This window comes from Cetorhinus maximus, chromosome 19 (genome assembly GCF_964194155.1).
Source record: "Cetorhinus maximus chromosome 19, sCetMax3.hap1.1, whole genome shotgun sequence".
Classification (NCBI taxonomy): Eukaryota; Metazoa; Chordata; class Chondrichthyes; order Lamniformes; family Cetorhinidae; genus Cetorhinus; species Cetorhinus maximus.
The window spans coordinates 75,807,737-75,829,961 of NC_135897.1; the positions used below are offsets into that span (position 1 = coordinate 75,807,737).

Genomic DNA, 22,225 nt, shown 5'->3' on the forward strand with positions numbered 1-22,225 from the left:
GAAATACAAAGAATAAAGAAAGGCGAGGCCTCCTTGAAACTCATTGTTAGTATCTTTTTGTTCCTTATTTACTCAGTCATTTACACATGGAGAAACTGAGCAACAAACCACATTACAATATTTTAACATGTGAAGCAATGTTTCAGTTACAGTCTTATTGCAAGCATCACAAAGTATGCCCTTCTTCTGCTCTTCGGATTTAAAAACAGGGCAATAGATGCTACAAATTTCAAGTCTCAGAACAGGTTGTCTGCCCACTTCTTAGTGGAATTTTTAAGTGGACCTCAACAGGCCTAATTCAAGGTCGAATGTCCATCTTAAAAAAATAGTCTGTGTTGCTGCTGCAAAGTGAAGATTCTCACCCTTGCTCTCTGATGTCTCCCTGGAGATATTATTGGAAGTGGTGAGGGCAAGAAGATACATCGAGTTAAATTTCATTGGTCTTCCCATAAGCAGATCACATATCATTTATAATTGGGAGTTTACTTTCATTGCACAAAGACATAAGTTGCGTGATCCAGGGAGGGGAAGTATTACATGGAGATCGTCTTGCCATTCAAAACCTTGTTACTCTTGTCAGGCCATTGAAGTGATTCCTACATTAAATCCACATTGTGGTGATGCTCCTTGAACTGACCATCTCTGCCACTATTCTCTGGGCCTGGTTTATGAATATTTCAGAAATCTTCCTTGTACTGCTGAGAAACAAAATGTTCCTTCTGGCCCTCAACTCTTCCAATAATATCTCCAGGGAGGCATCAGAGAACATGGGCAAGAATGTTCACTTTCCAGCAGTATCACAGATCAATCTGGCAGCAGTGGATGCAAATTCTCTTTAAGAGGTGCATTTGCTCTTTAAATAGGCCTCTTGAAATCCATAGGAAATTCTAACAAGTGGGCAGGCTGTCTGTTCCCAGTGTGTTCACACTGGCAGCTCACCAATGAAATGTAAATGTAAACCCCCAGACATGGGGGTTAAAATGGCCTGTCCTCAAATTAATGGCTTCAGGCCAGTTTGCTGCTTAGCCCACACATCCAGTTCACTCAAAATGCACTCTGAGTTAAAATCCACATTCCACTGAGTCCTCCCAGGTTCACCGCTAGGCCTTCATTTTGAAAATGGGTATCGGAAAATAAGATTCCACCTAACTCTATCCACTTCAAAACTTTCTTTAAAAAAAATAAATCCCATTTTTTCAGCTAAATTAAGCTGCTTATGAATGGATAATGAAATATTGATTAATCAAGTAAATGGCACATTTAAGGAACGTAAGTCTGCAGCAGTAACAGGATGGTGGTAATGACAATAATAAAAGCGAATGAAAAAATGTTACAAAGTGTGTGTGTGTGCGTGTGCACGTTGTAATCTTAATTATATCCTTCACCACGTCAAAATGTGCAACAAATGAAACTTATCTGGCACCATAAACTCACTTGCCTTGTTGGGTGTAATTATCCAAGAAGTCCTGGTAAGAGTTCTTTTGTTCTCCAGGATACACATTTCGAAATTCACTTCGAAGAGAAATCTTCCACCATCTCCAGGTGACCTGTGGTTGGATAGAATTACAGGTTGTCACAACATAAACTTCATACAAAAAGTTCACTTGTACTGTACACCTGAATCTTGGTATAGGGGAAGGCAAAAGCTTTTGCCTTCTGCTCCCTTACAAATTTGTGCACCAAATTTGGGCACTAATTTTGATGAGGCTTAAATTGAAAAAGATTAATGAATTAACTAAATCCCAATAGATTTAAAATAAAAAAATGCTTTGACAGGAATGTTTCATCTTACATCTCGAATAGTCCCATTTCTTTCATTACTAATATGGATAAATACCCAAAGAATTTTGGGTATTTATCCCCACAGTGCGGGGATGAAATTCAACTCTGGTGAGGATGCAAAATAAGTCATAATGAAACAGTTGTTCATTACATACCCTGCCTGACTTTCCTAATCATTAAAGAAATAAGGGGAAATTTTTGATGAGATCAATTTTCCTGATCATGGAACCACTCAAGCTTAACGGCCCAAAATGAGGCCTTTCGACACAGTAGATGAAAGTTAAACTCCTCCCAACAGACAGAAGAATGGAGTTAAAACTTAAAATTTGGGAAACTTGACGCCTGGCATGTACACACTTAGAGCCAGTTTTATGGCAGTAGTTTGCATGGTTTGTCTGTGTCCAACCATAGAGATGCGGGACACTTCATTATGATACTTAAATCAGGTTCCCACAGCACAGTTTAGCAGCTTGGTTTACATTTAATGCTGGTCAGCTGGGTTTCCCAAGGCATGGGGAAACTGGCAGCAAAATGGAGATGGGAGCTGCCAGATCAAGCAGGTAAGTGCTCTTTCTAGCATTGCTTGAGAGCTGGGAGCAGCAGTAACATTCAACTGTTTCTTGGCCTCTCCTTGCTGCTGTGAGCAGCCATATCCCCGCCTCATCAAACCCTAATCTTTGCCTCCCACTGTCCTGAGTGCCAGGCTCTGACTCCTTTCCCCCCTCACCTAGCCCTGATCTTTCCCAATTGTCAGGGATCGCCCCAGTTGTCTCCAGATTCAGCCTTCTACTACTGGCTTTCCTGCCCAACAGCCTACCAGCCTGTCAAGTGGGTTGGCTGCTGGGCAGGTCATTAAATTTACAGGACCTTGATTTCGAATCTTCACTCCAACAACTGGTCCCCCTCCCTGCCTCTCCATAAAAATTGGGGCCAGCATATATGGATTCTAGATTCTCCCACAAGGGGAAAGATCCTTTCCATATCCACCTTGTTAAGACCCCGTCAGAGTATTATATGTTACAATTAAGACGCTTACTGCATGTGATGAAACATCTAGCACGAGTGGAAAGTCTGTCAAGGAGTTTCACCATAATGCCTGACTGAGTGGAGGAGTCTGCTTCAAGCCCATGTGCTGTCCCTCAAGGCATTATTACTCTGTAGCTTATCTTGGAAAATGCAGAACAAAAACAAAAATACCTGGAAAAAATCAGCAGGTCTGACAGCATCTGCGGAGAGGAACATAGTTAATGTTTCAAGTCCATATGACTCTTCAACAGAGTATAGGAGTATAGGTAGAAACTCAAAGGCTAGCATGCAGATTCTGGGCTCGAACTTGTGCTCTGCCTTGGAGAAGCAGATTGAAGGAATAAATGGATAGAGGTTTTGAGGACATCTCTCATCTTCTACACTCAGCTCTTCTCTATATCAGTGCACGTGCTGAGCCCCAGCCCCATGTAGTATCTTTGTGGGAACAGTGCAGTTGCCCTCTCTCAGGATGTCAGCATGTCTACTTTCTTGCCACTCAACCAATACCAGCCAACATGCCAAAAGGTTAAAAGCAAAAAGCTGCGGATGCTGGAAATCCAAAACAAAAATAAAAATACTTGGAAAAACTCAGCAGGTCTGGCAGCATTTGCGGAGAGGAACACAGTTAAAGTTTCGAGTCCGTATGACTCTTCAACAGAACTAAGTAAAAATAGAAAAGAGGTGAAATATAAGCTGGTTGGGGGGGGACGGGGGGACACAGGTAGAGCTGGATAGAGGGCCAGGGTATTTTCCCATCAGGTAGAGCTGGATAGAGGACTGGGTATTTTCCCATCAGAGTGTTGCAGAGGATAGCTTTGGTTTCCAGGAAACCATCTGCCAAATCTGCCATGAGACATAGAAGATTACTTTAAAATAAAATAATTGTTACTGTTGCCTGAAAATTGTGTAACAACCTGCATGATCCTGTATTGTTGGTCACACTGCTGCAGTGCAACAACTTGGGTTTTATGATTGCCATGGAGTCTGGATGTCCTTAATTCCCTCCTGGACTTTAGTGAATTCTGGATTATAAATTCGGAGTGCCCTCTCATATTGCTTTTTTTTGTTGGATAACTGATATTTGATTGCTTTGGTGAACAAAGTATCAGTGGCTTGTATTATGAAGAATATGCTGTACACTTAGGACTAACTCATATCACACATGTCCCTTCTGCTAAGTTGAATGCATCAAAGTTAAGAATAGTGGCTTCCTTCACTGCCACTGGCAGTGCCATTCCTGTGATTAAGATAGTTTGCATATCAAGTTCCAGCAGATGGCAAAATTGCTTCACTGTTTCACTGGTGAACTGGAGTATATGAAGCCACTTTTCTACCCAGCAATTCCAGATTGGTGTGCTTCGATCTGTAAACATGGCTCCAAAGTTAAGGCAATTAAGGCGAATTGCCTTTGGCGCAGGCAAATCTTCCTGGCATACTTAATCATCATTTTGTTCCTCCAAAAAAAAGGCAATAACTATAACAACAATTTTTGGCGTAGCAACCAAAAATACCACATTTTCTGGCAGGCCATGGAACTACTTGCCTTCATTGCCCACTAATAAGCGTGACTGTGCAAACCGCAAAATTTGCATAGAAAGAATAGGAAATCATGCAGGCCTTTTTTTATGTTATGTATTCAGATATGGGCATCGCTGGCAATGCCAGCATTTATTGCCCATCCCTAACTGACCTTGGTGGTGAGCTGCCTTTTTGAACCGATGGAGTCCATGTGCCATTACTGATGGATTCTCCTGTCTCTTCAGTATCAGAAAGAAGATCAGTTGTTCATCATTTAAGTTGCTGTTGTCTCATGTGTGATGTTAAACCAAATCTTGATTTGCAGATCTGATTGCAAATATTACCTATGAAGTTATTGTTGGAGGGTGGATGAAGACACTTCCTTTATGGCGTGTTCACTTGTAGGGACCTGACTTGGTTCTCCTCAAATGTTGAGATTGCTTGATAACAAAGACTTATCCATTTGGATCTGTTCAGGGTTGTTTTTTCGCATGAAGCAAGGTCCAACCTATAGGTTCCGAGACTGACTTTCAGAATATCTTTGTATCTAAGTTTTGAATGTCTTATGGTGTGGATAGCAGGTATGAGGCACCTTGCAAGGATTTCAAATGTTAGGGATTTTGTCTTGACACTTGATGTTGCAAATAAATTTTAAGCAGTGAAGGTGGGTCGCATTAAGTTGCTTTGTGAGACACTGGCAAGTTTGCCTTGTCTCACCACTGCCTGGTAAACTTGGATCTTTGTTTTGAGACAAACTCCATACTCTCTCCAAAGGCTGCGGATTAGCCTGCTTTTGCCAGGCGATGGGCAATTTCATACGAACATGCGAACAAATGAAATAGGAGCAGAAATAGGCCATTTGGCCCCTCGAGCCTGCACCGACATTCAAAAATATCATGGCATTTGTGTTTTGAATCATCCATCCTGGCATTATTGGAAAGGATACCCCCAAGATAGCAAAACTTCTGAACTGAGTCGAGGTGCCATATTGTTGATTGTGACCAAGGGATCTTGGTGTTTGTGGCCGGTGGCAGGTGAGTACAAGATCTATCTTTTTCAGACTTATTGTATTTTGCTTGAGCTAAGTGGTCAACAAACAGCTGGATGTCCTCCAGAGTGTGTGCTATGAGAGCACAAACATCAGCAGACAAGTCTTCACTTAGTAGCTGTGATTTTTGTGTGAGCCTTGAGCCTTTGCACATTGAAGAGGTTGCAATCTGTCCTGAACTGAATCTGTACTCCTATGTCGAGACCTTTAAGTGCATATGAGAGTATGCTGAAAAGTAGATGGCAAATAGTGGTGCAGGAAGGTGGGATTAGAAAGGGCACCTGGGTGTCCTCGGGCTGGCGTGGACAAGATGGGCTGAATGACCTCCTCCTGTGCTGTAACTTTTCTATTATTCTATGATTCCAGCACGAAAGCTACACTGTGATTCTGGGTATACCCAGTCTGTAAAGTGAGTGAGAATCCTATTAAGAGTAACACTTGCAAAAATATTTCCTGCTGTGGAGAGAAATTAAGTATCACGATTGTCACAAATGGTCTTGCTTCTTATCCAGTTGTACAGGTGAGTTATGGAAGTGTCCTTGTAATCTTGGGGCACAATGCCCGATTTCCAGATTAAGCAAAAGAGGCTAGTGAGTTTCCTAACCACAGTAGTTCCTCTGTACTTGAATACTTTAGGTGGTATGCCATGAGCTCCACGCAGACAGTAGCTTTATGCCTTGCTGACTTTGACTTGAGATGAATCAAGGGCAAGCTTGTCCAGAGCGCTATGAAGTGATTCAAAGGTGTCATCAGACACTGTGGACTCTTGGCTCAGGGGAGTGTTAAAGTGTCTGCTGAGAGGATGGGTTTTGTTTGAGAGCACATTACAAACTAACCCTTATATCTGTCTCGGAAATTAAATGCAGTGTGATTTTGGTGTGTAGGTGATGAAAGAAATAAATAATAAAAAAAATTCCAAGGCACTTCACAAAAGGATTATTGAGCCACATAAGAAGACACTAAAGGAAATGACCAATAGCTTGATCACAGAGGTAGCTTTTAAGGGGTGCCTTAAAGGAGGAAAGCGAGGTAGAGAGGCAGAGAGGTTTAGGAAAGGAATTCCAAGAGTTGAGGGCCGAGGCAGTTGAAGGCACAGCTACCAATGTGGAGCAATTAAGATTGGAGATACTCAAGTGGTCAGAATTAAAGGAGCACAGATATCTCACAAGATTGTAGGGCTGGAGGACATTATAAAGATAAAGTGCAACCAGGCCATAGAGGGATTTGAAAACATGGGCGATGGGTGAACAGGATTTGGTGCGAGTTAGGACACAGGCAGCAGAGCTTTGGGTGACCTCAAGTTTACTGAGGGTAGAATATGGAGGCCAGCCAGGAGTGTGCTCGAGGTAACAAGAGTGTTTCAGCAGCAGATGAGCTAGGGCAGGGCGAATTTTACAGAGGTTGAAATAGGTGGTCTTCATAATAACTCGAATATGTGGTTTAAAGCTCATCACAGGGTCAAATATGACATGAGGATGTGAACAGTCTCAGTTGCCAGGGAGAGGGATGGAGTCAGAGGCTAGGGAGCAGGGTTTGTGGTGGAGGCCAAAGACATTAAATTGAAGGAAATGTCTGCCCATCCAATACTGGATGTCAGACAAGCAGTATAAGACCATAAGACGTAGAAGCTGAAGTAGGCCATTCGGCCCACCGAGGCTGCTCCGCCATTTAATGAGATCATGACTGATCTGATAATCCTCAACTCCACTTTCCTGACTTTTCCCCATAACCCTCGATTCCCTTACTGATTAAAATTCTGTCTATCTCAGCCTTGAATATACTAAACGACCCAGCCTCTACAGTCCTCTGCGGTAAAGTATTCCGCAGATTAACTACACTGAGAAGAAATTCCTCCTCATCTCTGTCTTAAATGGGTGACCCCTTACTCTGAGATTATGTCCTCTGGTCCTAGACTCTCCCACAAGGGGAAACAAGCTCTCAGCATCTATCCTGCCAAGCCCCCTTAGAATCTTAATTTGTTTCAATAAGGTGGTCTCTCATTCTTCTATACTCCAATGAGTACAGGCCCAACCTAGACAACCTCTCCTCATAAGAAAGTCCTTCCATACCCGGGATCAACCTAGTGGAACCGTCACTGGACTGCCTCCAATACCAGTATATCTTTCCTTAGATAAGGGGTCAAAAACTGTTCACAGTGTGATAGTTAAGAGACAGCGGAAGGGTTGAGAGGTGGTGTTGAGGTAAAGCCAGGTGTTGTCAACGTACATGTGGAAACTGACATTGCATTTTTAGATGCTGTCGCCGAGGGGTGGCATACAGACAAGAAATAGGAGGGGGCCAAGGGAAGCCATTGGAGGACACCAGAGATAATGGTGGGGGAGTTGGAAGAGGAGCTGTTGGTAATTCTCTGTTTACAATTAGATAGATAAAAATGAAACCAGGTAAGTGCAGTCCCACTCTGCAGGACTTTGGAACAGGATGCCTGGCAAAACTCTTTCCGGTAGCACCTTGAAAATGGTGGTGAACGACTTAGAATCCTATTCCTACTAAAGGTGTTGCTATTCATACCTTCTCTAGGGCCTAAGGATGCCTGCACTTCTTTTGAGTGTTTTTCAATCCTATTAATGAGGTGAGAAGAGAAACTTCATCTATCATCAGCCGTACTGTTGGCCATTTTATAGCATAAAGTTATATTTTTCCATATCAATTGGACTTCTACATAAAAATCTACCTGCATACTGACAAGTTCAGGAAAACAAGCAAGTTGGCAATATACATGTAAGTTTGATCAACTGTATTGTGGAATTTTCTCCCTAAACCATTGTCTCTCCATCTCCCTCTCTTCCTTCAAGCCCTTTTTTCAACTATCTCTTTAACCAAGTTTCTAATCACCACTTCTTAATATCTCCTTCTTTGACTCAGTGTCCTTTTTTTTTAATTACACATATGTGAAATGCCTTGGGTTGTTCTCCTCCGTTAAAGACTAAATAAATGCAATTTGTAGAATTGTGCAGGCCTTTAGTTCTTCAAATAAAAGCCCCCTCTATATTTTTGCAGTATGTAGTGAATGCTGTAATAAAGACAATAATAACACATTTGTTTTAGATAAATCAATTAACAGACTATTGTGATTGTGAAGTTTGTGAGAAAGAACAAGTAGGATTTGTGTACGCTTAAAGGGCCTGCAAACAGGCATCATCAAATCTGTAATTCTGAAGTGTATTGTGGAAGTACGTACGAACGCACAAAATAGGGGCAAAAGTAGGCCATTTGGCCCTTCGAGTCTGTTTCGCCATTCAACAAAATTATGGCTGACCTGTTTGTGTTTCGAGTTCCACATTGCAATTATTTCGATAACCTTTGATTCCCTTCCGTACAAGAATCTGTCTACCTCTGCCTTAAAACTATTCAGTGACCCTGCCTCCACCACCTTCTGTGGCAGAGTTCCAAAGTCGCACAACCCTCAGAGAAAAAAATTCTCCCCCTCTCTGTCCTATAAGGGCAACCCCTAATTTTAAAACAGCGTCCCTAGTTCTGGACTCACCCACAAGAGGAAACATCCTTTCCATGTCCACCTTGTCAAGACCATTCAGGATCTTACATACTTCAATCAAGTCACCCTCACTCTTCTAAGCTCTAGCGGAAACAAGCTCAGCCTGTCCAACCTATCCTCATAAGACAAGCAAGCTGCTCATTCCAAGTATCAATCTTGTAAGCCTCCTCTGAAGCGTCTCCAATGCATTTACATCCTTCCTTAAATAAGGAGACCAAAACTGCAAACAGTATTTTAGATGCAGTCTCACCAATGCCCTGTATAACTGAAGCATAACATCCTTACTTTTATGTTCAATTCCTCTCGTAATAAAGGGTAGCATTCCATTAGCCTTCTTGATTACGTGCTGTACCTGCAAAATAATGTTTATTGTGACTCATGCACAAGAACACCTAGATCCCTCTGCACCTCGGAAATTCTGTAGTTGTTCTCTGTTTAAGTAATACTCTGCCTTTTTATTCTTCCTGCCAAAGTGAACAACTTTACATTTTCCCACATTGTACTCCATCTGCCAGATTTTTGCCCACTCACTCAACTTATCTATATCCATCTGCAAATTCCTTATGTCTTCTTCACAACATACTTTCCTACCTACCTTTGAGTCATCAGCAAATTTAGCTACCATGCTGTCCCTCCCCTCATCTTAGTCATTGATGCCCTTATTTTCCACAATAACCTTTTATGTGGCATCTTATCAAATGCTTTCTGGAAATCCAAGTAGAGTACATCTACAGGCTCCCCTCTATCCACCGCATATGTTACTCTTTCAAAGAACTCTAATAAATTGGCGAAACATGATTTCCCTTTCATAAAACTATGCTGACTCTTCCTGGTTACCTTGAGCTTTTCTAAGTGCCCAGCTATAACCTCTTTAATGATCGACTCTAACACCTTCCCCACGACAGACATCAAGCTAACTGGCCTATAGTTTCCTGTTTTCTGCCTCCTTCCTTTCTTTCTTGAATAGTGGGGTTATATTTGCTACTTTCCAGTCCGATGGAACTTTTCCAGAATGTAGGGAATTTTCGAAAATTAACACCAATGCATCTACTACCTCATTAGTCACCTCTTTTAAGATGCTAGGATGAAGTCCATCTGGATCCAGAGACTTGTCAGCCCACAGCTCCATCAGTTTGCTCAGTACTGCTTCCCTAGTGATTGTAATATCACCAAGTTCCCTTCTCCCTTCCACTTCCCGCTTTACAGATATTACTGGAATGTTATTTGTATCCTCCATAGTGAAGACCGAAACAAAATATTTGTTCCTTTCATGTGCCATTTCCTTATCTACTGTTAACTTCCCGTCTCACGCTCTAGATGACCAACACACACATTTACCTACTCTTTTCCTGTTTAGATACCTGTAGAAACTCTTGCTATCCGTTTTTACATTTCCAGCTAGCTTCCTCTCACACTCTAATTTCTTTCTCTTGATTAACCTTTTAGTCATTCTCTGTCATTCTTTATATTCTGACCAATCATCTGTCCTGCCACTCATCTTTGTGAGTTATATGCTTTTTCTTTCAGTTTAATGCTTTCCCTAACTTCTTTAGTTGGCCATGGATGGTGGGTCCACTAGTTAGATTTTTTCTTTACAGTAGGAATATACTTATTCTGAGTAGTCTGAAATATCCCCTTAAATGTCTGCCATTGCTTCTCTATTGATCTATCCCTTAGCCTAGTATCCCAGTTCACTTCAGCTCACTCAACTTCATTTCCACATAGTTGCCCTTATTTAAGTTTAAAACACTAGTCTTAGACCCACTCTTTTCCCTTTCAAACTGGATGTAAAATTCAATCATATTGTGGCTGTTGCTACCTAGGGGTGCCTTTACTCTGAGGTTCATTAATTAATCCTGTCACATTACACAATACTAAATCTAATATAACCTGCTCTCTGGCTGGTTCCAGAATGTGCTGGTCTAAGAAACTATCTTGAAAGCATTCTATGAACTCCTCATCCAGGCTATTACTGCCAATCTGATTTTTCCAGTTTATATGTAGATTAAAGTCACCCATGATTATTTCCATCCCTTTTTCACAAGCATCCAAAATTTCTTCTTGTGTACTTTGTCCTACATTGTGGTTACTGTTACGGAGCCTGTAGACCACTACCACTTGTGACTTCTTTCCCCTACTATTCCTTATCTCCACCCAAACCAATTCTACATCCTGATCTCCTGAACCAAGGTCATCTCTAACTATTGTTTCCCTTGATGCAGAATTCTAGAACCAGGGGACATAGATTCAAGATAAGTGGCAGAAGGTGTAGGGGGGACATGAGGAAAAACTTTTTTACGCAGAGGGTAGTGGGTGTCTGGAATTCGCTGCCCAAGTTGGTGGTAGAGGCAGAAACTTTAAACTCTTTTAAAAAATACCTGGATCTGCACCTAAAGTGCTGTAAGCTGCAGGGCTATGGGCCAGGTGCAGGAAGGTGGGATTAGAAAGGGCACCTGGGTGTCCTCGGGTTGGCATGGTCAAGATGGGCCGAATGTGCTGTAACTTTTCTGTGGTTCTATTGCACAAATGCCATCCTTGATCAATAGTACTATCCTTTCACCTTTACCTAGCTTCCTATTCTTCTTAAATGTCAAAGACCCCTCAATATTCAGGACCCAATCCTTGTCATCTTGCAGCCAGTTCTCTGTAATGGCTATTAGATCATATTTACTTATTTCAATGCGCGCTATCAATTCATTTACTTCATTATAAATGCCAAGCACAGATACAGAGCCTTTAGTTTAGTCTTTTTGTCATCTTTTGTAACATCTAGTCTTGATTTTTTGTGCATTCTGAGGTTTTTTCTCTTTATCCCTTTCTGCCATTCTCTGACCCTCATTTCCCATGTTATTATTTTCCTCTCTTACCTTGTCTCTACTCTTTGATATACCACATCTTTCTGCATTTGATCCCTTGCCCCCACTATTTATTCAAAAACCCTCTCTACTTCCCTAGTTATGCGGTTCACAGGAACACTGGTCCCAGCTCGATTCAGGTGTAGACTGTCCCAACGGTACAGCCCCGACTTTCCCAAGTACTGGTACTAGTGCCCCACAAAGCAGAACCCACTTCTCCCATATCAGTCTTGGAAGCACGCATTCATCTCTCTGGTTTTATGTACCCTACGCCAATTTGCACACAGCTCAGGTAATAATCCAGAGGTTATAACCTTTGAGGTTTTGCTTTTCAATTTAGTGCCTAGCTTCTCATACTCTCTAAGCAGAACCTCCTTCCTAATTCTACCTATGTCATTGGTACCTACATGGACCATGACAACCAGATCCTCCCCCTCCCACTGCAAGTTCCTCTCCAAGCCTGAGCAAATGTCCTGAACCCTGACAACGGACAGGCAACACAGCCACCTGGACTCTCGCTCTTTGTTACAAAGAACAGTATCAATCCCCCTCACTATACTGTCCCCTACTACCACTATGTTCCTTTTTGCTTCTGACTTCCTGTACCACGGTGTCAATGGTCAGTTTGCTCATCCGCCCTGCAGCTCCTGCTCTCATCCAAACAAGCTGAGAAATGGTATTTGTGAAATAATGAGACATGTCAGTCTCGGTCAAGTATATACAGGAGGACATTCACATTGTGGTCCCTATTAGGCTTTGCATAGCCTGCGAATCCTTCTACAATGCAACTTCCAGCCACCCAAATTTCCAGAGTATGCGTGGAACAGAGGTGAGGGAAAGTGTAGCAACATGACAAGAAGAAGGGAGATACAAACCTATCTATCAAATAGCAAAAACTGCCTCCAAAAAGCTCAACTCAAAAAACAGTCCAGGATGTTAGGTCTTATGACATCCATGCCTCTCTCTCCACTGTTGATTCACCCCTATGACAACACTCCACAGTGCATTTTATTAGCAGCATCCATAACACCCATTCTTCCCAATATTCTCATATTCAACAACCTTCCCATGCTCCTACACCCGTACCATCAAAGTGCTGTCACACAATATTGTCCTCACATCTTGCACCCTCTTCCAATGATACCACACTTTGGTATCTGTTTTCTACTCCTGCCAGACGTCGACTCTCAGTGCTCCTGAATAGGAGAACCACCCCTCCCAGTGCTCCAGCATCTCAGAATCTCCTCCTGATTCTCAAGGATCCTGCTGCCACCTCCTTCCTCCCACATTTTGGAACCGCTGCTCCAAGACTCCAGGTTCCCTTCCTCCAATATTAAAACCCATACAGCATGCCTTAACTGCCCAATACTGCTATAGTGCCTATAACTTGTGTCCTACCTACCTGCAACTTGGAACATCTTCCCTCCCATCTTCCTCTGTAACGTGCACTTCAAAAAAAGGTAAGAGATAACATTAACTATATTGTTAAACTATTTCTGAACAGTCAAGAATATGGATTTAGTTACAATGCAATTGTGCACATAATTTGACTTATATCATCAGCTCACTGATGAAATGCTATATAATATGATAGGATATATTTTCCTAACTCATTGAGCAATGTTACAGATCATATGTATAAAAAATACAGAAGATTTCTGTGTCACAATTAGATATCATTGTCTGAAGTTATGAACAAGATACCGCAACTGAAGAGGTAGAAAGATGTACAAATCAAAACCAACAACATGGCTTGAAAAACTAACAACAATGCAGCCTTGGCAGCATTCAATCATAGAGAGGTTATGTCATAGGGTCAGAGCTGTGTTGAAATTCGCATATCGACAGAATTGACTTGTCACATGTGATATAAAGGAACATAAAGGAATAGGATAAATAAGCTCTGAACCATCCTTATGACTGTAGGGTAACATGAACAGATGAAAACCACAAATGGAACAAGCAGCAAAATCTACCAATAATAATGAAATTGCTCTGAGTATTTTTTTGGAAATCCTTTCAGTCACCCCCTTGCTTTCTTCATTATGCTGAGGACTTACTAATGGAAATTTGCTTCGAAACACAACAAAAGCATATTGGTGGTTAAACTGGCTAAGCCCCGTAAATGGGCATGGACCTTCACCCATTCATTGTACTACAGACAGGATGTGAAATTCGTGCTGCTTGCTGATTATGTGTTGCCTGTTTGATTTGTGCATGCAGACAGCAGTACCTACATTGTTCACTAGCTTCATGCATCAGCAAGGGACCTGATATTGCAAACAGCTATTCAAATGTAGCCTGCATCTCATAAATGGGACGCATGCTAAGGCTGCTGGAAGTTTTATCAGGAACTGAATTGATTTAAGTATTTTTACTTTCTCCTCTCCTCTCACCATAACCCAAATCACGTCTCTTTTTTAATTCAAGTACAGACGCTTCCCAATCAAATGTGGAAAAGGAAGATGTTGATGATCATGAAACATCATCACTCGATTTTACACTAACAGCTACTAGTTCAAAGACTCCCACTCCTTCACTCTAAAGACTAGGATAGAGGAGGGACCTGCACATGGTGAAGTCACCAGCACAAATGCACAGCAGCCAAGATAGGGCGAAAGGATATCGCGGGTGTCAGCTTGTCAGAAGGCGAGGTCATACACAAGTTCTTGCAGAGAATTCAGCAGAGGACTTTAATGGCCCAGACTAGGGAGTAAATCTAATAGTTGTATACCAATGTCCCACTATTTTTTTTTGTTGTGCACAGCCTGCTCATTTCAATTTGCAGTACCTTTTGTTATGATATGGATGGTGGTATTTGTCAGGCTGGCCAAATCACAAAGGGAAACTTCTGCACCCTATTATAACAATTTTGCAATTTGTATTTATCATGAGAAGGTTTGTGCACTGAAGTCAGAAATAATGAATCCACTACCACCTTTTGAGGTTTTAAAGATTAAATTAAAACATTTATCAACAAAAGAAAACTTAAACACACAAATTACAGTTACATTTAGTTTTATAACAGTTCCCACAAGATTTTTACTTAACTACTTCCAATTATACATCCCTTTCAGGCAACAGTCCAAATAGATTCCTAATCTATCAAACATCTAGCAATATTACCACAAGCACCCATTCTTGCTATAAAGGGGGTATTTCACAGCTTCTTTCTCCCTGTTGCAGGGTGGCCAAGCTATACTATTAATGATAGAGTTGACCTGCAGACACTTCTTGGGTGGAAGTTTTAAATTTATTTACAATATACCCAACAGCAACTACACGTGTGTTTTCAACTCCAACTCTACACTGATTGCTGAGATAGCCCACGCTACTCTCTTATTAGTTACTATAGATCATGTAATTTTGCTTACAAAGTATTATTAAGGGTACATTGCACACTAAATAAAACCATAATTACTACATTCCTCCCCTTTAACATGGTTATACATATTATATTTACAAATACATATTTTTCAAGACAATATAATATTTACACTGGGTAAAGAATTTACAAGTTCAGTTTTTCAGGTAGTTTCCTGGGATGTGTGGAACGTCCCAGCTCCAGAACTTCAGATTCTTTGTTAGAAACCTTCTTTGCCGGAGTTGCCTGAACATCAGGTGCTTTGGTGGACAGTTGCAGTTCTGTATCCTCACGTCTTACAGGAACATCAGACATGTCAGCCCTGGGTTGAGTATCCTCAACAGGGAACGCAGACCAGGTCATGGTCCCTGTTGGAGCCAAATCTTGGTGATTTGTCTCTCTCTTCCTTAAATAGTCCACATGTTTACGGATGATCCGACCTTCCACCTCCACCTGATAAGATAGAGGTCCAGTCACTGCACTTATTTCACCCAGCAGCCATTTTGGTACTTCCCTGAAGTTTTTCACGTACACCAGCTCTCCCACAGTAAATTTCCTCTCGCGATTATGCCAGTCGTGTCTGGTTTATCGGCTTCCCTGACTCCTTTCCACCTTCCCCTCTAAATTTGGCATTATTAAGCTTAATCTCATCTTGAGGCAGCATTTCAACAATAATTCCGCAGGTATGGCACCTGTTGTTGTGTGAGGGGTAGTCCTGCAATGAAAAAGAAAGCATGTTGTCTCGGTTACCAAGGAATCACCTGTTAGTAAGCCTGCCTTGAACGTCTGAACTGCCCTTTCAGCCAGTCCATTTGAGGAAGGATGGTACGGTGCAGTTTTCACATGAATGATACAGTTGAGGCTGAAAAACTATTGAAACTCAGCACTCGTAAATGCCGTGCCGTTATCGGAAATGACTTCTGGTAGTCCATGAATAGCAAAACTCTGATGTAGTTTCTCAATTGTAGCTGCCAACGTTGGTGACTTCACCTCATTTACATCCAACTATTTTGAATGGGCATTGACAATGAGCAGAAACATTGTTCCCAGAAAAGGTCAAACAGCCAATGTGTATCCGCACCCAGGGTTTACCTGGCCATTCCCATGGGTGAAACGGAGCTGTCACTGGCAACTTTTGCAGTTGCTGACATTGCATGCACTGCTTTAATAAACTCTCTATTTTGCCATCCATCCGAGGCCACCATAGATACCTGCGTGCTATGGCCTTCATTCGGGAAATTCCTGGATGGGCACTGTATAGTTCAATTAAAAGTAGCTCCTTTCCCTTTGAAGGAACTTTCACTCGTGCTTCCTGCAATAAGATGCCAACCTGGCTGCTTATTTCATATCTTCTGTTGAAGTAGGGTTTCATTTCGTCAGATACGGGCTCCTGTGACCAACCATGTAGTACTTGTTCTCGTACTTGAGATAGCACTGGGTCCTGACTTGTCCAGTCTCTGATCCGTCGAGCACATACCAGTGAGGAATCTAAGAAATTTAACAGTAAAAGAACTTGTTGTGGAACTAGGTCATGCACATCATTTTCTTGTAAAAGCAAATGATTCAGGGCATTGGCATTTGTGATTTGATTGCCAACTTATGTACGAAAGTTGGTGACTTTTGTATGCTGCCAAAATTAAGGCCCATTGTTGTATTCTTGCTAAAGCTATGGGTTGTATAGCCTTGTCCTCAACAATCCTAGCAATGGCTTGTGGTCTGGAACGATTGTAAAATGGCGGCTGTGTATGTACTGGTGAAATTTCTTGACACCAAAGATGATAGACAGGCCTTCTTCATCTATCTGAGAGTATTCCTTTTCTGCTGTGGTGAGCGTTCTTGATACATAACCTATTGGCCCTTCCATGCCGTCGTCCATCTGATGAGAGAGCACTGCTCTCACTTTGTAGGGAGATGTGTCACGTCAGCACCAATTCTTTCGTCTATGAGTGCAACAATTGTCTCACCTTTATGAAACCTTCTTTCTGGGGCGCCTCCCAAGACCAACATTCGTTCTTTTTGAGTAGAGAATACAGCCAATGGTAAATGCTGAGTTGTTCAAATCCCAGAGGGAAACTTGAGACAACTGTCATAGCCCATTTTTGCAATTTGCATGTTTCAAGATGCAGGCTTGGGATTCAGTAGTAATAAGACCACCGAGTCTCAAGAGCATTTTTTCTAAAACTAAATTAAACATTTATTAATACAAGAAAGATTGTAAACACATACATGTCTACTAAATTACTACTATAATAATACAAAAATCCCCTAATTAATCTCTTAATTACACCCCGGTTAAGGCAACAGTAAAACTCATATATTTAACAAACCCCTGGCAAAGCACACCCTGGACAGTTGCATTCAAAAGGAGTTTCTTTCAGCTCTGGGTCCTTGCGGGCACACTTGGGGCTTACAGGCTGGAGGCTTCTCACATTTGTTGGATCTTAAAATGCCTCTAGCTTACACACAATCTCCTTTCTCCTTTATACATATCTTTCTCTTTCGATGTAAAGTTTCCATTGTATCACCGGGCTTTCAACTTTACATCTTCTAACAATAACATCCTTTCGTCCCACCAATTTTATTAGTAAGCTGAAAAAAAATAAACTTGGTGTCTTCTAGCAAGGTGTAAGATTTCACCCGCAGACTAGAATCGTTTCTTTTAACAAATGCAAATTTAAACTTTACCTTCTACCCTCCTTATGCTTATCTAATTACCATCTCAAAACTACACATCAATGGACCCAGATTAGCTGGCTTTAATCCAATTAAGACACATACACCCCCCCCCACTAGAGCTTTATTTTAAAATATTAATTTCCAATAACATTATAGACATTAACATCTCTTCATGACAGGTCAGTGCTGTAGACAAATTGTGTAAGAACCACCCATAATAGTTGATCATTCAAAAAAAAACAAAAAAAGTACAGCACAGGAACAGGCCCTTCAGCCCTCCAAGCCTGCGCCAATCATATTGCCTGTCAAACTAAAACATTTTGCACTTCTGGGGTCTGTATCATTCTATTCCCATCCTATTCATGTATTTGTCAAGCTGCCTCTTAAACATCACTATCGTACCTGCTTCCACCACCTCCTCTGGCAGCAAATTCCAGTCACTCACTACCCTCTGCGTAAAAATCTTGCCCCGCACATCTCCTCTAAAGTTTTCTCCTCTCACCTTAAATCTATGTCCCCTAGTAATTGACTCTTCCACCATGGGAAAAAGCTTCTGACTATCTACTCTGTCCATGCCACTCATAATTTTGTAAACTTCTATCAAGTCGCCCCTCAATCTCCATTGCTCTAGTGAGAACAATCCGAGATCCTCCAACCTCTCCTCATAGCTAATAACCTCCAGACCAGGCAGCATCCTGGTAAACCTCCTATGCACCCTCTCCAACGCCTCCATATCCTTCTGGTAACGTGGCGACCAGAATTGCACGCAATATTCCAAGTGTGGCCTAACCAAGGTTCTATACAGCTGCAGTGTGACTTCCCAGCTTTTATACTCAATATCCCTGCCAATGAAGGCAAGCATGCCATATGGCTTCCTGACTACCTTATCCACCTGTGTTGCCACTTTCAGTGACCTGTGGACCTGTACACCCAGATCCCTCTGCCCGTCGATGCACTTAAGAGTTCTGCCATTTACTGTATAATTCCTCCCTGTATTAGACCTTCCAAAATGCATTACCTCGCATTTGTCCGGATTAAACTCCATATGCCATTTCTCCGCCCAAGTCTCCAACCGATCTATATCCTGTTGTATCCTTTGACAATCCTCTTCACTATCTGCAACTCCTCCAACCTTAGTGTCGTCTGCAAACTTACTAATTAGCCCAGTTACATTTTCCTCCAAATCATTTAAGTATACTACAAACAGCAAAGGTCCCAGCACTGATCTCTGCGGAACACCACTAGTCACAGCTCTCCATTCAGAAAAGCACCCTTCCACGGTACCCTCTGTCTTCTATGACCAAACCAATTCTGTATCCATCTTGCCAGGTCACCTCTGATCCCGTGCGACTTTACCTTCTGTACCAGTCTGCCATGAGGCACCTTGTCAAAGGCCTTACTGAAATCCATGTAGATAACATCCACTGCCCTTCCATCGTCGATCATCTTTGTCACTTCCTCGAAAAGCTCGATCAAGTTAGTGAGACACAACCTCCCCTTCACAAAACCATGCTGCCTCTCACTAATACACCCATTTGCTTCCAAATGGTAGTAAATCCTGTCACAAAGAATCTTCTCCAATAATTTCCCTACCACCGATGTAAGGCTCACCGGCCTGTAATTTCCTGGATTATCCCTGCTACCCTTCTTAAACGATGGAACAACATTGGCCATTCTTCAGTCCTCTGGGACCTCACCCGTAGCTAGTGAGGATACAAAGATTTCTGTCAAGGCCCCAGCAATCTCCTCCCTTGCCTCTCTCAGTAGATTTCATTGGGCTTCTTCTTGAATCTTTGAATCTCCTTGAATCTTTCCTTGCATTGCCTCATCATATGTCCATTTCCATGACAATAGTAGCATTCCATTTTTTAAAACTGCCAATCGCTAAAAGACTGCTTGTTTCCACCTCTATACACACAGTCCCCATAAGCCTGCTTCAGTGTCCCACAGTAATATTGGGGAAAAAAAGGATATTTCCCTTACATTTTAAATTTATTCTGTGCAGCCACAGATGCATGCTATCTTAAAAGAGACAACCTGTGAATGGTCTGTGTGGTGCCTTCTGGGTTGCTGTGTGGTTGCGCACACCTGTAGCTAAAAGAAAACATTGGCGTATACAGCTAAATGCTTGGCAAAAAGCCTGTGCACAGTGTCAAGGAGCAATTTTTTCATTCATTCGCAGGATGTGGGCTTTGCTGGCTGGGCCAGAATTTATTGCTCATCCCTAGTTGCCCATGAGAAGGTGGTGGTGAGCTGCCTTCCTAAACTGTTGCAATCCATGTGGTGTAGGTGCACCCACAGTGCTGTTAGGAAGGAAGTTCCAGGATTTTGACCCAGTGACAGTGAAGGAACGGCAATATATTTCCAATCAGGATGGTGAGGAACTTCCAGGTGGTGGTGTTCTCATCTATCTTCTAGCTGGTAGTGGTTGTGGGTTTGGAAGGTGCTGTCTAAGCAGCCTTGGTGAATTCCTGTGGTGCATCTTGTAGATGGTACACGCTGCTGTTACTGTGCGTCGGTGGTGGAGGGAATGAATGTTTGTGGATGTGGTGCCAATCAAGCGGGCTGCTTTGTCCTGGACGGTGTAAAAAAATTATCAGTGGGAAAAATCTGGCCCTCAAATTGCCCAGGTAAATTATAAGCAAATCAGTGAAAAAAAAACATTTTTTGTTTTGAACATTGCTAAACCTTAAGAAATCCAGCAAAGCCCCCTAAAAAACAAATCACACAGCAAGCCAAAAGGACAGCCCACATTAACACAGACATTACACTTATGAAGCTCACCATCAGACACATAACACCTAGGTAGATAGTTATTAAATTTTTAAATTAAAAACTATAATTATTGGTGCAACTCCCGGCAAGCCATTAAAAATTGCTGGTGGTTTTGCATTGGGAAACAGTTGTAATGCTGCTTTTAGTGAACAATTCTTATGACCTGGGTCAGTCTTCTGCTGATGACATAAGTGTCCAGGGGAGTATAATTGTGGTGTCTGACCACTACTATTCTTGCTCCATACCCAACTAGGATTGAAGGACAATTGTTTGCAACAGTGTAAAAATATAGCCTTCACAATAGTTTCTAATGATAAATTAGAACGAATGGCACCAGCTATTCATTATACTTACATTTGCCTACGGACTTCTGGTGGACTTTTGCACTGGAATTTGTGGTTATTAGAGAGACAAAATAGTGCCACCCTTTACAGGTAATCCTGGGCTTGTGTGAACTGGACAAGCAATGGTATGTCTCCTTAGTCAACGAGAAAGGAAGATGGTTGTAATTGTTGGAGATCAATCATCTCAGTGCCAGGACATCGCTGCAGGAATTCCTCAGGGTAGTGTTCTAGGCCCAACCATCTTAGCTGCTTCATCAATGACCTACCCTCCGTCGTATGGACAGAAGTGGGGATGGTCACTGATGATTGCAGAGTGTTCAGTGATTCCTGATTCCTCAGATACTGAAGCAGTCCGTGCCTGCATGCAGCATGACCTGGACAATGTTCAGGCTTGGGTTGATAAGTGGTAAATAAGATTCGTGTCTCACAAATGCCAGGCAATGACCATCTCCAACAAGAGAGTCTAGCCATCTTCCCTTGATATTCAATGGCATTACAATCACTGAATGTCTCGCCATCGCCATACTGGGATTTATCATTGGTCAAAAACTTAAGTGGACAAGCCATACAGATACTGTGGAGTTCAGTGGCAGGGAATTCTGTAGTGAGTTACACACTCCCTGTTTGCCATCCAGGACAAATCAGCCTGCTTGATTGGCATCCCATTCATCACCATCACATTTACTCCCTCCATCACCAGAGCACAGTGACAGCAGTGGGTATCATACAAGGCACACTGCAGTAACTCACCAAGATCCCTTTGACAGCACCTTCCAAACCTGCCACCTCTACCATCTAGAAGGACAAGAGCAGCAGCTGAATGGGAACACCACAACCTGCAAGTCCCCCTCCAAAGCCTCACACCGTCCTCTCTTGGAACCAAATCACCGTTCCTTCACTATCACTTGGTCAAATTCCTGGAACAACCTCACTAACAGCACTGTGGGTGTACCTATACCAGATGGACTGCAGGAGTTCAAGAAGACAGCTCAGCACTACCTTTCTAGGGTAATTAGGAATGGGCAATAAATGCTGGCCTTATCAGCGACGTTCACATCCAAGAACAAACAAACAAAAAGTTTTTGAGTTCTTACTGAGACACAAAGGGCCTGGTTTTAACTCTGTGCAAGTTGATGGGTTTTGAATGAGTTAAGATCTCACCCACAGAGTCTAACCCAGGGACTCTTAGTTGGAAAAGTTAACTCAATGTCAAATCATGCACAAAAAGCAAAATAAAGTGGAAAAATGGGATTAAGAGTTCTAGAGATAAAGGAGGTGGAAATAGAAAGTAAAAATAATGTTTTTAAAATATTTCCCAAAGAA

The 22,225-nt window shown here is 42.0% G+C and overlaps 1 protein-coding gene across 3 annotated transcripts in view; it reads right to left on the reverse strand.

Moving 5' to 3' along the window:
* LOC144693936 (F-box only protein 36-like) overlaps positions 1 to 22,225 on the reverse strand; it is a 58,875-nt gene that overhangs the window by 11,799 nt on the left and 24,851 nt on the right. The window contains exons 2-3 of one of the 3 annotated variants that reach the window (XM_078564183.1): positions 13,146 to 13,191; positions 1,435 to 1,547 (exon numbers count right to left, since the gene is read on the reverse strand). In XM_078564183.1, the coding sequence (XP_078420309.1) occupies positions 1,435 to 1,501 (67 nt within the window). In that variant the 5' untranslated portion in view covers positions 1,502 to 1,547; positions 13,146 to 13,191. Of the gene's footprint in view, positions 1 to 1,434; positions 1,548 to 2,818; positions 2,872 to 13,145; positions 13,192 to 22,225 lie in introns of those variants that run through there. The other 2 variants (XM_078564181.1, XM_078564182.1) reach the window with 2 other exon arrangements.